This window comes from Schistocerca piceifrons, chromosome 3 (assembly GCF_021461385.2).
Source record: "Schistocerca piceifrons isolate TAMUIC-IGC-003096 chromosome 3, iqSchPice1.1, whole genome shotgun sequence".
NCBI classification, from domain to species: Eukaryota; Metazoa; Arthropoda; class Insecta; order Orthoptera; family Acrididae; genus Schistocerca; species Schistocerca piceifrons.
In genome coordinates, this window is record NC_060140.1 from 758,736,556 (window position 1) to 758,750,967 (window position 14,412).

General features: G+C 37.0%; 1 protein-coding gene across 1 annotated transcript in view; it reads right to left on the reverse strand.

The window, feature by feature from the left end:
• The window catches only part of LOC124789035 (sodium/hydrogen exchanger 3), a 627,528-nt gene that overhangs the window by 86,759 nt on the left and 526,357 nt on the right, over positions 1 to 14,412 (reverse strand). The window contains exons 10-11 of the mRNA XM_047256324.1: positions 13,087 to 13,156; positions 9,138 to 9,245 (exon numbers count right to left, since the gene is read on the reverse strand). Coding sequence (XP_047112280.1) covers positions 9,138 to 9,245; positions 13,087 to 13,156 — 178 coding nt within the window. The remainder of the gene's footprint in view (positions 1 to 9,137; positions 9,246 to 13,086; positions 13,157 to 14,412) is intronic.

The window sequence follows — 14,412 nt, forward strand, 5'->3', positions numbered from 1 at the left end:
TGTTGCAAATGACAATGAATTCCTTTACCACATTTCTGATTTCTATAAAAAAAACTGTGGTGAGGGCCAAAATCACAAAGAAATACTGCTTACAAAGAAAACCATGTTAGTTTCAATGAAGATAGTACTTCCTCTCTTTGCTGAAATCTTCAGTTAATAAGTAAACATGGTATAATGTTGACTTCTTCCTCTCAAATCTGCAGTTCAGAGTGTTTTTGACTAAAGTACTGATCAAGTGATCAATTGTACATTCTAAAAATGCAATAAATGATTCAAAGTTATACTGATGGTAGTTAATACTCTGTAAGCAAGGTTTCATAGTGCTGTTTTTGTGACTGGGAACAAAATTGTAACAATAAAGATTTATCCGAAGACAGTGAACAAGGAATTTGGAACAATACAGAGTTAACTACATTTAACTGAAATTATTTTTATAGATTAGATACTACCAAACAGAGAGGGATAAACTACACAAGTAACAAGGTAATGGTATGAAAAAGATGTAACATTGCTGACAGTGTACTGAGACAATATCAATGTCATGGATATTACGTGAACTGGTTTACTGTTGTTGTCAACTAGGTGAAAGTGAATTATCCTCTTGAGTGTCTGGTGAACTAGGTTGATAGAAAATTCTGTGTCTTGCATCACTTCATCATATATTGCAATCATAAGCTCCAGCAAATCTGTCTGAGATTAACAGCTAGAGAACTTGTTTGTGTTAATTGCAATTATAGGACATAAATAACTGAAACATTTTGAACAGACATTAGAGTAAATTTCATTTTGTCAAAGGAGTATTTCTGATAATCTAATAAGAAATAAAATTAAGAATAATCTCTTGTCTAATTCATGTAATAATTGCTATCCATGTGTTACAACTGTGGTGCACTGGAGAGCAGGTTCTCGCTGGGAATTTTAAGAAACAAAATATTGCCACTTTGAGTCACACTGCTAATTTATGAGGTGATTGTGGCTTTTGCTTCACTTTCAAGCATCCAAAAAGAGTGTGGAGTTTGCAGTACACAAGTCTCTTAAAGCTGAATAATTAACACATCACAATGAATTCTTAAATAGTTTTGTAAATAACTTGGCTGATAAGGTTCTTTATTAAATGGAGGATATCAATTAATTAAAACCATATGTACTCAGTCAGAGCTGCAATAAATCAGTAATCATGTGAAATGCAGACTGTGAAAAACATCCAAATGTATTTACGTACTTTTGTTCTGGAGCTTATCGCATACACTATTTAATAACTTTGAGCTTTTTTAGAGGAAGGCAGAACGACAACAAAAGTCTCTTTGGATTCCTTGCTTGTCAAATTTTCTTTTTGACATAAGAAAAAAGTGGGAAAAATTAAACAGCACAAATTTGAAGCTGAGATTAGAATATTGCACTATTCCCAATTTATAATTTCCCCCTCACAGGACAAGTGAAAGTACATGCCACATTGACTGCAAAAAATAATTTCACCACGTTATTAAAGCTCAGTGACTGAAATGATTTAAGCTACTCTGGAACATATGCCAATGGTAGAGATTATGGAACTGAATAAAAAAAAAGACAGTTACCCAGAGCTATGAACTTGACACACAAGTTTGCTAATTCAAAAGTTGTCAGTTCCGAATTGTAAATTTGAGAAACTGATGACAAATTTTGATAATATTAACTCCTGTCTCTATAACCAAATAGCTCAGTATAGATCCTTGTGACAGCACAACATTGAATTTTTGTGTGTGTCTCAGTTGCACAAGACAGCAAACAATCAACAACACCAACTAGAACTAAATAATGTCCAACTGAAAGCTGTGTAGGTAGGCCTATTGTTAAGAAAGTGACCAACACAAGATTTTCTGTTATTTAAGTCATAACTTTAATAACAGAAAAATGTTCTCCAGCTGTTATTCTGCCACTAATTTATCTGAATGTTACAGAACACTGCAAAAATTTTGTGTTTTCAATTATAAGCTTTTCATTTGAGAATAAAGGAAGGGCTTAAGATCAAAAACTGACTTAACTGGATGACAGCAACAAAGTCAAGTACAGTTTTGTTAAAGCTGAAACACGATTACAGTAGTTGCACATTTGATAGTGAGCAGCTGGGGAAAATTTGTGAAATTAACTGTTAATAGCCAGGAAGCATACAGGACTCACGACTTGTACAGATAAAATAATCTGATGAGGTACTATGAACTACCTGCACTTTGCAGATATTTCTTACAGTGAATGTAATTATTTCTTGCTTAGTTTAGTCATCTGGTGTCAATTTACATTATATGTATTAACCTAGGTGGATTTTTTCCTTTATGAGTACAAAGATAACTACACTCAACAAACTCATGAATGAATGTCTTTAAGAAAATGATGCGAATTATGACAGGGTGTGAATTAGTACAAATGAACAAGGTAAAAAGAGAGCATACATGTTATTGCAGATGTTTTCCTGATAGCAACAATTAATCTTATATGTTTCCATGAGAAACAGAGAAAAACAAATAAAGATACACATTCTCTAAAAATACATGTTAGCTTTACACATTAATGATAAAAGCTCTAAGATGATATGTACAAAAGATCCACAAAAAGAAAGCAAGAAAGACATATAGCTCTCATGTTATTTTTATGAACACTGAAGAAATGTATGATAAACGCTTTGAATATGAAAATTAGAGTGTCATAATTAAAACAGGAAAAATACTGGGCCTCAAGTGAAGCTAATATTTTACTACGCATGAAACTCTCCCATTATTTTAAAAATGCTCACTGTCTTTCATAGTTAATTAAAACTTACATTGAAACATGTCTCATTAAAAAGCTATTAATTTAGATTTATAGACAGAAGGGAAAGTAAGATGAAAGAATTAGGAAGCTCTTACGACACATCATGCAAACAACTTATATTACAAAAACACAGAACTGTACATAGCTTTCATATATATCAGCATCATGCGTGGGCTATAACACATCCTGACATGAATTTCAAGCAAATAACATTTACATTTCATGTAGCTTGCACCATGCTATTGAATAATGGCTCCACAGAGAAAGGGTGGTCACCAAAATGACCACAGTTCACAGATTAAATTAAAATAAAATAAATATAATAAATATGTTACAAAGAAATTTTAAAAAAAGAAATTTTTTGCAAGACTGTCACATTGTAACATTACAAATTGATAAATGTAATTTGAAATTACCATGTTCAATAGGAAACTGGTCAGAAAAAGTGATGTTACAAATTTCTGTTTGAGAATAATTACCTGAAATAAATTGCACAATAACTTATCAATAAACAACATTCATTCTCATCCCTATTTACAAACAAAAGGTAAAGTCAATTACTGCAGGTTATGAGACCACATTTCAGTGTAATAGAGGCAAAGTAAATGTAAGGAGAGTATAACTTTTGGACAATTTTTAAATTACCACTTTTGTTGGCTGTAATGGTGAAAGAGTCTTTGCCAGTTGACATATTGAGGAATATAATTTTCTTTGCCAGTTGACATATTGAGGAATATAATTTTGTTTCCTTTCAAATGCAACAAGCTTGCGCCACCTATCTGATTTTAACACTCTTTCTCTTAAGTAAATTTTGTATACTGTTTCAAACTCAAAATTTTCCAAATTTAGCTTGATAATTCAGTTGCTCCATTTTTTCCAGAGCTTAAATGAGATACATTTAGCAAAAACTTATTGTTTCAGAAAACTGCTATATTCTAATTGTTATATTTTTCATTTTTAATGTATGTGAGACAGGAGGATAAAAATGAATGGCACAGTGAAAATATTCTTTGCAAAGTTATTCACAATGCGTTCCACAGTAGGGGTAATAAGAAATTCATTTACTAATTCTGTGGTGTTTCTTGAACTGAGAATTAAAGCTATACTCCCAACATAGACACCATAAACTATACTTTTATAATGTGTTAATAATTTACAATGTATCATGTTGATGCTAAGATATTTTAATGATTTTATTCATATTAATAAGTCTTGTTGAAATTATTAGTATAAATTATAAGATTTCACTGGACAGAAGAAACTTGCTATTTGCCATGGTGAACTTGATATCATTTATGGTCGTGTAAGAGTAATGGGAGAAAGTAGTTAGGGAAGAAACAACATCAAAATGTGGAAGTGTTTCAAGAGGAACTGAGTATTGTATGTTCTTAGGGCTATTGTGTACATAAGGGATGAAGCTCTTCATATTTCCAAAATCATCAGAGGGGAATATATAATATAGTCTAGCTGTAAAGATAGTGTAGTCCCACATGGAAAGGAGACGAGAGAGCTATGGAAATGAGGGATACAATGCAGCGAGTGTTCTCACCTGTGGAATTCAGAAAAGTTGGTGTTGGACGGAAGACTACAGATAGCACTAGCTGTGAAGAAGTCATTGACGTAAAACACATCATGTTGGCTGGCATGTTCAGCAACTGGATGATCCAACTTCTGTTTACCACAGTTTGGCAGTGGCCTCTAATGTGGATAGACAGCTTGTTACTGGTCATGCCCACATGAAATTTGGCACAGTGGTTCCAGCAAAGTTGGTAGACCACATGACTATTTTCAAAGGTGGCCCTTTCTTTGATGGTTTAGGAAATGTCTGTGACAGAATTCTAGTAGGTGATAATGGGCAGATAGAGGGGACAGGTACTGCATCCAAATCTATTGCAGGGATATGAACCATGGGGCAATGGGTGCAAACAAAATTGGAATAAGGACAGACAAGGATATAGTGTAAGTTCGGCGGGCAGCAGAATACCACTGTGAGAGGCTTCGGGAGGATAGTGGGGAAAATACTTCTAATTTCAGGGTGTGACAAGAGGTAGTCAAAATCTTGACAGTAACGATGATTCAGCTGCTCCAGAGTGGTACTGAGTCACAAGGGGTATGCTTCTTTGTGGCCAAATCATGGGTATAAGGGAAATGATAAGTGGCTGGGTAAACAAGACATCGGATACCTGTTTCTGGAAAAGGTGGGGAGGGAAATTTTGATCTGCGAAGGCTTCAGTAAGACTTTGTTGTTACAACCTGAAAACAGCTTTTGCATCCCGTAACTACCCTCCCGACCTGGTACAGAAGCAAATAACCAGAGCCACATCCTCATCTCCTCAAACCCGGAACCTTCCACAGAAGAACCCCAAAAGTGCCCCACTTGTGACAGGATACTTTCCGGGACTGGATCAGATTCTGAATGTGGCTCTCCAGCAGGGATACGACTTCCTCAAATCCTGCCCTGAAATGAGATCCATCCTTCATGAAATCCTCCCCACTCCACCAAGAGTGTCTTTCCGCCGTCCACCTAACCTTCGCAACCTCTTAGTTCATCCCTATGAAATCCCCAAACCACCTTCCCTACCCTCTGGCTCCTACCCCTGTAAACGCCCCCGGTGTAAAACCTGTCCCATGCACCCTCCCACCACCACCTATTCCAGTCCTGTAACCCGGAAGGTGTACACGATCAAAGGCAGAGCCACGTGTGAAAGCACCCACGTGATTTACCAACTGACCTGCCTACACTGTGAAGCGTTCTATGTGGGAATGACCAGCAACAAACTGTCCATTCGCATGAATGGACACAGGCAGACAGTGTTTGTTGGTAATGAGGATCACCCTGTGGCTAAACATGCCTTGGTGCACGGCCAGCACATCTTGGCACAGTGTTACACTGTCCGGGTTATCTGGATACTTCCCACTAACACCAACCTGTCAGAACTCCGGAGATGGGAACTTGCCCTTCAGCATATCCTTTCTTCTCGCTATCCGCCAGGCCTCAATCTCCGCTAATTTCTAATTTCAATTTGCCGCCGCTCATACCTCACCTGTCTTTCAACTTCATCTTTGCCTCTGTACATCCGCCCCGACTGACATCTCTGTCCAAACTCTTTGCCTTTACAAATGTCTGCTTGTGTCTGTGTATGTGTGGATGGATATGTGTGTGTGTGCGAGTGTATACCTGTCCTTTTTTCCCCCTAAGGTAAGTCTTTCCACTCCCGGGATTGGAATGACTCCTTACCCTCTCCCTTAAAACCCATATCCTTTTGTCTTTCCTTCTCCTTCCCTCTTTCCTGACGAGGCAACCATTGGTTGCGAAAGCTAGAATTTTGTGTGTATGTTTGTGTTTGTTTGTGTGTCTATCGACCTGCCAGCGCTTTTGTTTGGTAAGTTTCATCATCTTTATTTTTAGATATGTACCTCTTTTGTCCCGCACTACCTACACCAACATAGATCACTGCTCACATCAGATGCAGTTGCAGTCGGAGCATGGTGCCCAGATGAAAGAGTTGCTGTGTGTGTGTGTGTGTGTGTGTGTGTGTGTGTGTGTGTGTGTGTGTGTAAGTTGTGAATATGTGTGTTTTGTTTAGAGAAGAAATTGAAATAACTAAAAAATGTGAATGAGCGAATCCCAAGAGCAAAATACTAAAGTGGCAGGCAAAACAGGATTGGTCAAGAATAGAAAGATGATATGAACAATCAGTATATGAATAAAGTGCTTAAGAACTGACCAAGTGGAAATGTCATAAAAAGAAGAGTGCTTACAAAAACTGAAACAACAAAGAAATGAGACACTAAAAACTTTTGAAAATTTTTTTAACGTATGCTTATATGGCATAAGCCACCAAGTACTTTCAAAGATTTAATTGTGAAACTGTAAAATAACAATGACAACTGTAAAAAAAAGCAAAGAAAGCTGATGCCTCAAAATTGTCCAGTTCCAACAATTAAAATTTTCAGCAGTCTGAAAAAAAATCTTGGGTATTTCTCAAAAACTGACCTAGAAATTCATGAAGCAATCAAATCACTCAAAAATAATAATGCACCTGGCAAAGACTTAATTACAGCACAATTACTGAAATGGTCAGAACAAATGATTATATTAGATCTACACTTGATTTTTTGAGACCATTTGGAAAACAGAAAAAATTCCAGGATAAGAGGAAATAGCATTAATCTACCATCTACATGAAGAGGATCTCAAATATAATGCCAACAATACAAGAGAGTTCTACTTCTACCAGTGACACACAAAACCCCTAACTGAACAGAACTGAAGGAACTTTAGACAAGCAACTAGGATAATACCATGGGGTGTTTGGGGTGGGGGGGTTTCTTAATGGGAAGGCGCTGTACAGAACACACTTTTAACTAAAAATCAATACTTATCCACAAAAAATTATCCAGAATGATTAAAATGGCATCATTTATCAATTTTACAAAAGAATTTGATGATGCATACAGTGAAGCAATAGATAAAACCATTAGAGCATTTGGTATTATAGCCAAATTGGTAAATATTCTCTGCTTGAGAAAATAACTAAAGCGTACAGAAGACATAGTCAGAGTCAGTGTAACTTTGTACACATACACACCATTAGTGGGTACATAAACCATTAAGAGTGGCAATTCTCTATGGCAGGTAAAATGCTCACCAGACTGCATTAGTGTTGCTTGTGTTTAGTGCTGTTGCCAGCCTGATTATGTGCATAATGAACATGAACAGCATCACATGCTGAGTGATCAGTGAAGGACACTGAAATGTCATGTACTCATGTGAGACAACATTATCAGTATCTCGCACAGTTTCAATGGGACCACATGGTGAGTCTCCAGTTGGCTGGCCGTTGGCTATTTCCAGATTTTTTGGGCATTCATATGTGTCAATGGCCTGATGTTAGACTGCATGGGAAAATGAGGGCAGACATAATCATAGTCAGGGTTTTGGTTGACTGTCTTAAGGGAGGATGATTGTATTATGCACACAGTACATCTTTAACCCCTTCACATCTGTGCCTGCCATCTGAGAAAAAGTTACGGACTCCATGCAATATTCTATGTCATTCCACATTGTTGGTCAGAGACTAGCAGCAGTTGGACTATGGAATTAACAGCCCATGAGTAGACTGCTGTTAACCTAGTAGGACAAATGGCTGTATTTGGAGTGTGCTGTGACTGGGAAACATGGACAATGACACACTGTGTACAGTATGAATCACAGTTCCATTGTACCCAAGATAACACTGTCAAGGGTTTGGTCATGACCTAGAAGGAGCTTCCATTCTTCCACTGTTCTAGAGAGCCACAGAGGTGTTACTCCTGGCCTAACGGTGTGGGGAGCCATCAGATATGACTTGTAGTCATGGTTAGTATTGATTGAGGTAACCCTAATGGCACAACAGTATGTCAGGGATATCCTGCATCCTCGTGTTACCCCTCATGATGCCATTTTTCAACAAGACAATGCTTGTCCATGCATGACACATGTAGCTATGAATTGCCCGTCTGGTGAGATATTACCATGGCCAGCAAGATTCCCATAATAGTTGTAGGCCAGCTTGCCTCAGAAAAGGATATGACTTTATGGCATCCCGCCCAGTCAAATCTGTGCAAGCATCCAGTTAAGAGGGAGTGCAATGTCATATTGATAAATGGACTCATACTTTGAAAGTTTTTGTCATTTAGACTCAATATTATAATTACTGTAATAACAAACATGCCCTCTCACCTATAAAGTTTCATATAGTTTCCTTTTCTCCCTCTGGGTGCTTTACTATTTTTGTAAGGCAGTGTATTTTTTAAAACTCTAACAAATACAGAATCTAAACTAAATTTTATGGAATAAATTTCTCAGTTATTTGAAATAAACACAGGAAGAAGGTGAGATGATGTAGGCTCATCACCTTTCCTGTTTAAATGTTTTTAGGAAAAACTAAGTAATCTAGGAAGGATGTGAAATGTAATTAGGATAAACCACCTAGTTTCTGAAGGAGGTTTTGGAATGGTTTCAAAAAATTTGGTAGAAGCCAATAAATTCTGGGTGGTATCTTAGTTACACTTGTGTACAAAACTGCTGTTCCACTATAGTTTTTTTTAATCAGTTACTACAAGTTTCAACAGCAAATCACACTGCTCATAAAGAATTTATACATAAACTAGGTGTCAGTGGGAGACAAATTCAAGAAGTACAAAGGAACTACCAAAACAATGTGAGCTACAAATAATCATGTTTCATCTCGAGTAATGTGTGTTGTTAGCTCCTGTTACTGAACACCTATTAACAGTATTATCCTCATATAGCTACTCTAACATCAAAAATAGAGTGTTATTTAGGAATAATGAAGACTTTAACTTACAGGAACTTTTGGCTGTGAATGTGATAGCACTGTCCCAGTCCTCCTTACTTGCAGATTTTGGTATTTCAGTGTCATTTTCAGTCTCCTGAAGAACCTCAGTAATGTAATCTGTAAAATGTGAAACAAATGTGTTGCATTCATCTCATAATAAATTGATAAAACAAAACAATAAATCACTGAATGTATACCTCCATGTTGACCCAAAAAACATTGCTGTTTAATTGGTACCAATCAAAATGACTGAAAACAGAGAAAAATGTAATAATATTATCATTCACTGATGAAACTACCTTTCTCAGATCACTCTCAATACTGTAATCCTATCCCAGTTAATACTGTTTTTCCCAAACACAGCATGATCCTAACCTGCAAAATCCGCACACAAAGGACACCATCATCTATCATGTGGCTAAGATATGCTTGAAGACATTTGGTCACCTGATGGTTGTTACATAATTCTTCCTGCAATGGTGCCCACATTTATTCTTTGATGACTATCTTACAGCAGGACTTTCCTCCTCTGTCTTACTTTCTCTGTAACAACTGGTTACCTATTGAAATCCTGTTGACCCTTAGTTACAAATACAAGAGATTTTTGTATGTCTAACTGAAATAGCAGGGTAATTTCTTATGAGAATGACAGAACTGTCAGTAATAATTTTCTTTCTCTGGCTTCTATATTCTACTAACGCTTTCCTTTTCTCTTTACCTTGTTCCCTCCTTAACCCAACTAGTTTACTTCTCAGAGAAGATAGCATTAAAAATTATGGATGAAATTAATTACACCACTTTCTGCAACAATCCTGTAAAATGTAAATGAAATCATTCAAAAGGTAACTTCACTTAGCAAATTATTTACAAAAAAGAAATGTTGTTAAAATATACAGGTTTTGTTGAAAACAGAATGCACTGCAAAAATGGTAAGCATTTTTGCATATTAGATTTTGCAGTTCACACTGCGGCTTTCTCTGATAATACAGCAACTGAGACTACTATTATGCAATAATGGAAGAAAGCATTTTAATTTTGACATCTCTATTAGATTCATATCGACAGTGATGAACCAAAACATTATGATTGGAGTCCAGCTTCACATTGATGGCCACCTAGTGCCATGGTGGGCACATGATGTGGTAACAATTGATGTGGTGCAGAGATAAATGGGAAATCCCTCCTATACCAGTTCCTCTCAACTATTCAAGTGGGAACTATCACTTTAGAATATTCTGCATGATGTCTCTTTTGTAGCATCTGCCATTGGAGCTTATTGAGCATCTCTGTAATGCTCTTATGCCAACCAAGCAATCCCATGATTAAACAGGTTGTTCTTTGTTGGATCTTCTCTATCTCTTCTATCAGTCGTACATGGTAAGGATCCAATACTGATGAACAAACTCAAGAACTGGTCAAACAAGCACCATATAAGTCACTTCCCTCATGGATGAGGTACGTTTCCTTAAGGCTTTTCCTACGCATCTCAATCTGGTATCTGCTTTTCACATTATTGGCTTTATGTGGTCATTCCACTTAAGGTCTCCCTGGATAGTTACTCCCAGGTATCTTACAGCAGATACTGTTCCAGCAGTTTATCATCAATAGTGTAGCTGTACAGTAGTGGATTTCTTTTCCTATGTATGTGTAATATGTTATGTTTACATACATTCAGGGTCAAATGCCAGAGCCTGCAGCATTTATTAATCCTTTCCAGGTCATTCTGCAAATCAATACTATCTTCTGGCATTGCTACTTTGCTACAGGTAACCTCATAACCTGCAGACAGTCTTAAAGAGCATTTGATGCTTTTCACCAACAGTAATGATGCTATGACACTTCCTCGGTAATCCAAAAATTACCTTCACAAGTGTTAATTTTGCTCCATTAAGAGTGATGTGACAAGTTCTGTCTGCAAGGATGTCTTGAATCTAGTCACAATTATGGTCTTGATACTTTGATAAGCTCGTATATTTTTCATTAACCGGCATTGCAGTATGGTGTCAAATGCTTCCTGAAGTCAAGGAACATGGTATCAACCTGAGTGCCATTGTCTACAGTGGTATGGATCTCATGGAGAAACAAAGTGAACTGGGTCTTACAAGATCTCTGTTTGCGGAATCCATGTTGATTTTTATAGAAAAGATTTATTGACTTTCTCTTTAATCTATCGATACTGTGACAGTTTCTGATTCAGTTTCAAGAAAACCTGCACTAGTGGCTCTTGAGAAAAAAGGCATTGTCCAAATCTGTTTGAGCATATTGAAAATGTATCAGACCTCCCCGGATAATGGAAAATTGAGAATCAAAAGAGGAATCAGTATAGGAGGTACATATCACCAAAACTACTCATAACAGTCCTAGAAGTTGTTTTCAAATTCCTGAACTGGGAAAAAGAAGGGTAAGATCTCAATATCTGTCGAGAAGGACATTATACCATACTCCTTTTATGGCTGTCAAGGTACCCCATAACTGGAATATGACATTCTTTCAAAAATTCATACACATTTTAGATACATTTTACAAAAAGTTAATAGTACTGTTTGCCTCTAGTGGAAGAGGAAAAAGTAAAAATAGTAATTAAGAAAAACGGCAGCACTGTGTTCACATATTTCCACTCATTCCTATTTCAACAAGAATATGACCACAAAGCAAGTTTTAATAGCCAATTATTGCATGCAGTCACTCTAAGTTCTAAGAGTAGCCACCAAATCCCATTCAAAGAATGAATGTTGTTCAGCAAGCATAGAAGGATGGATGCTGAAGTTTGATGGGACTTGTATCCAGGTGAATGGATGTTAGAGTAGCCATGGAAGTTCTCTGCTGGATTCCAAGCGATAAGAAAGGAACCAGAGAATGGCTCCATGGAAGGTGTAACATGATGTTAAAAAATGTGATTGAAGATTGTAATGTGTGGAAAAGTCTAGATGAGGTTTTATTAAGCAAAGAAAAAACCAAAGTTCCACATTCTGGCCTGATGGGCTAATCAGGTCTGACCAACCATGTAATCCTCTGCCAATGGCGTCACTGGATGCTGTATGGAGGGACATAGTGTCAACTCACTGCTCTCCCAGCTGTTGTCAGTTTTCTTGATCTTGGAGTAGCTACTCTCACTGAAATAGCTCCTAAGTTGGCATCATGAGGCTGACTGCATCCCACTGAAGTTCTTCTACCTAGGAAAAATCTCTGCATAGCAGACAGACACACCGACCACTGAGCTATGGACGCAGATGGAAGAGGATGCCAAATGGCTGATGATAATTATTTTATAAAGTACTATGACAGTGTTTTCAGTATGAAAGCTATTTTAATTCTCTTTCCCATTACAGTGTGCCTTTATTCTGCTACTTAATAATGCAACTTTTCATTACACTCCTCTGCATCTTACACATAATAATTTGTATTTGCTTCTGTTTCGTCAGCTCATTTGTCAGATGTATATGTTTCCTAATTAGAAGACAGAAATATCTGTTTCTTATCTTTAATCAATAAGTTGCATACCAAGAACTTGCAAATGAGTCACAGTATTACTTGGTTCAGCATTTCAGCCTTCATACTCTGATTGGTATAAAACATTACATCTGAATTCTTCATTGCCTGATTGAGAGCACTGTTTTCTGATTGAGCAAGTACTGTATTGACCCAGAGGAATCCACCTCCACATATTTTCCATGTTATGTATTTTCAGAAATGTCAAGAATGATTACTTACTGTGATTTATTTGTAAATTATTTGTGCTTAATAAAATCTGTATTGTTAACAAAGTAGACTTACAACATAAACTATAGAGCCACATTATGAGAGAACCTTTCTTCAATATTAGCATTAAAATACAGATTTCAAAAAAATTCCTTTTTATCTTGGTCTTATATGTATTTGTTGATATTTAATATCAAAGAAATGTAACTTTTTATGGAAATTACTGAAGACAGTCGTAGTATCTCTACACAATACATACCATGAGTGAACTGTTTTGCTGAGCCATTCTGAGTAATTCCAGGAAAACTGACATGGTTCTGCTTTCCATCCTGCATACAAAAATGAAATTAATCTGTAATGTAGCACTACAGCACAAATATCTCTAAAAGAACATCAAAATATAATTTCTGCTGCTAAAATTATGTCTTAACATAGTAAGTAGCTTCAGTACAAGTTACAGGTAACCTCAGTACACGTCTTCAGCAGAAATAGTTTCTTAAAATATCAATTATATATTCTATAACAACAAAAATTATCAATTATTGACAATACAATGTAAATGGATACATAAAAAACTTTCACCAAGCAGCACAAACAAAAGTATTTAACTTTTACAAGCTTTTGGAGCCAGTGGCTCCTTCTTCTGGCACAAATGTTGAAGAGGAAGGAGGAGGGTGAAGGAAAAGGACAGGAAAGGTTTAGGGAAAGGGGTACAGTTCACAAAAGCCACCCAGAACCCCAGATCAGGGGAGACTTACCAGACAGGATGAGAAGGAAAGATGTGATTGTTCGTGACTGAACCAGATGAGATTTGAAAACCTGAGAGCTTAAAGGTGGGAGATACAGTAATATGCAAGACAGAGATTACTACTAAAACATCGTGCATGATTTAATAAGAATGAAAAGCTAAATTGTCTGTAACAGAGGTGGGAGGGGGTAAGGTGATAAATAGACAGGTCAGAAAATGAAAGAGATAGAAAACTAAAATTGAGTGAAAAAAGGAGTAGTTACTGTGAAGAAATGCTGATACAGAAGGAATTAATGTAAATTAAGGCCAAGTGGATAGCGGGAACCAAGGTCATATTGCAGTGCCAGTTCCCGACTGCGGAATTCTGAGATCCTGATGTCTGGCGGAAGAATCCAGATGGCACGTGTGGTGAAACAGGCACTGAGGTCATAACTGTCATGTTGTACAGCATGCTCTGCAACAGGATATTGTTTGTTGCCTATGTACACTCTATGCTCATGCTCATGCCCATCCATCCTAACTGATAACTGGGTGGTAGTCATGCTGATGTAAAAGGCCGAACAGTGTTTACATAACGGCTGGTATAGGACATGTGTCGTTTCATATGTGGATCTCCCTTTGATGGTATATGTTTTGCCAGTAACAGGGCTGGAATAGGTGGTGGTAGGAGAGTGCATAGGGCAAGTCTTGCAGTGGGGATGGTCACAGAGGGGGAGCCATAGGGTAGGGAGATGGGTGCAGAAGGAGTATAGGGTCTGACAAGGATACTGCAGAGACTGGGAGGGCAACAAAAACTATTCTAGGTGTGGTGGGCAAAATCTCAGACGGAATGGATTT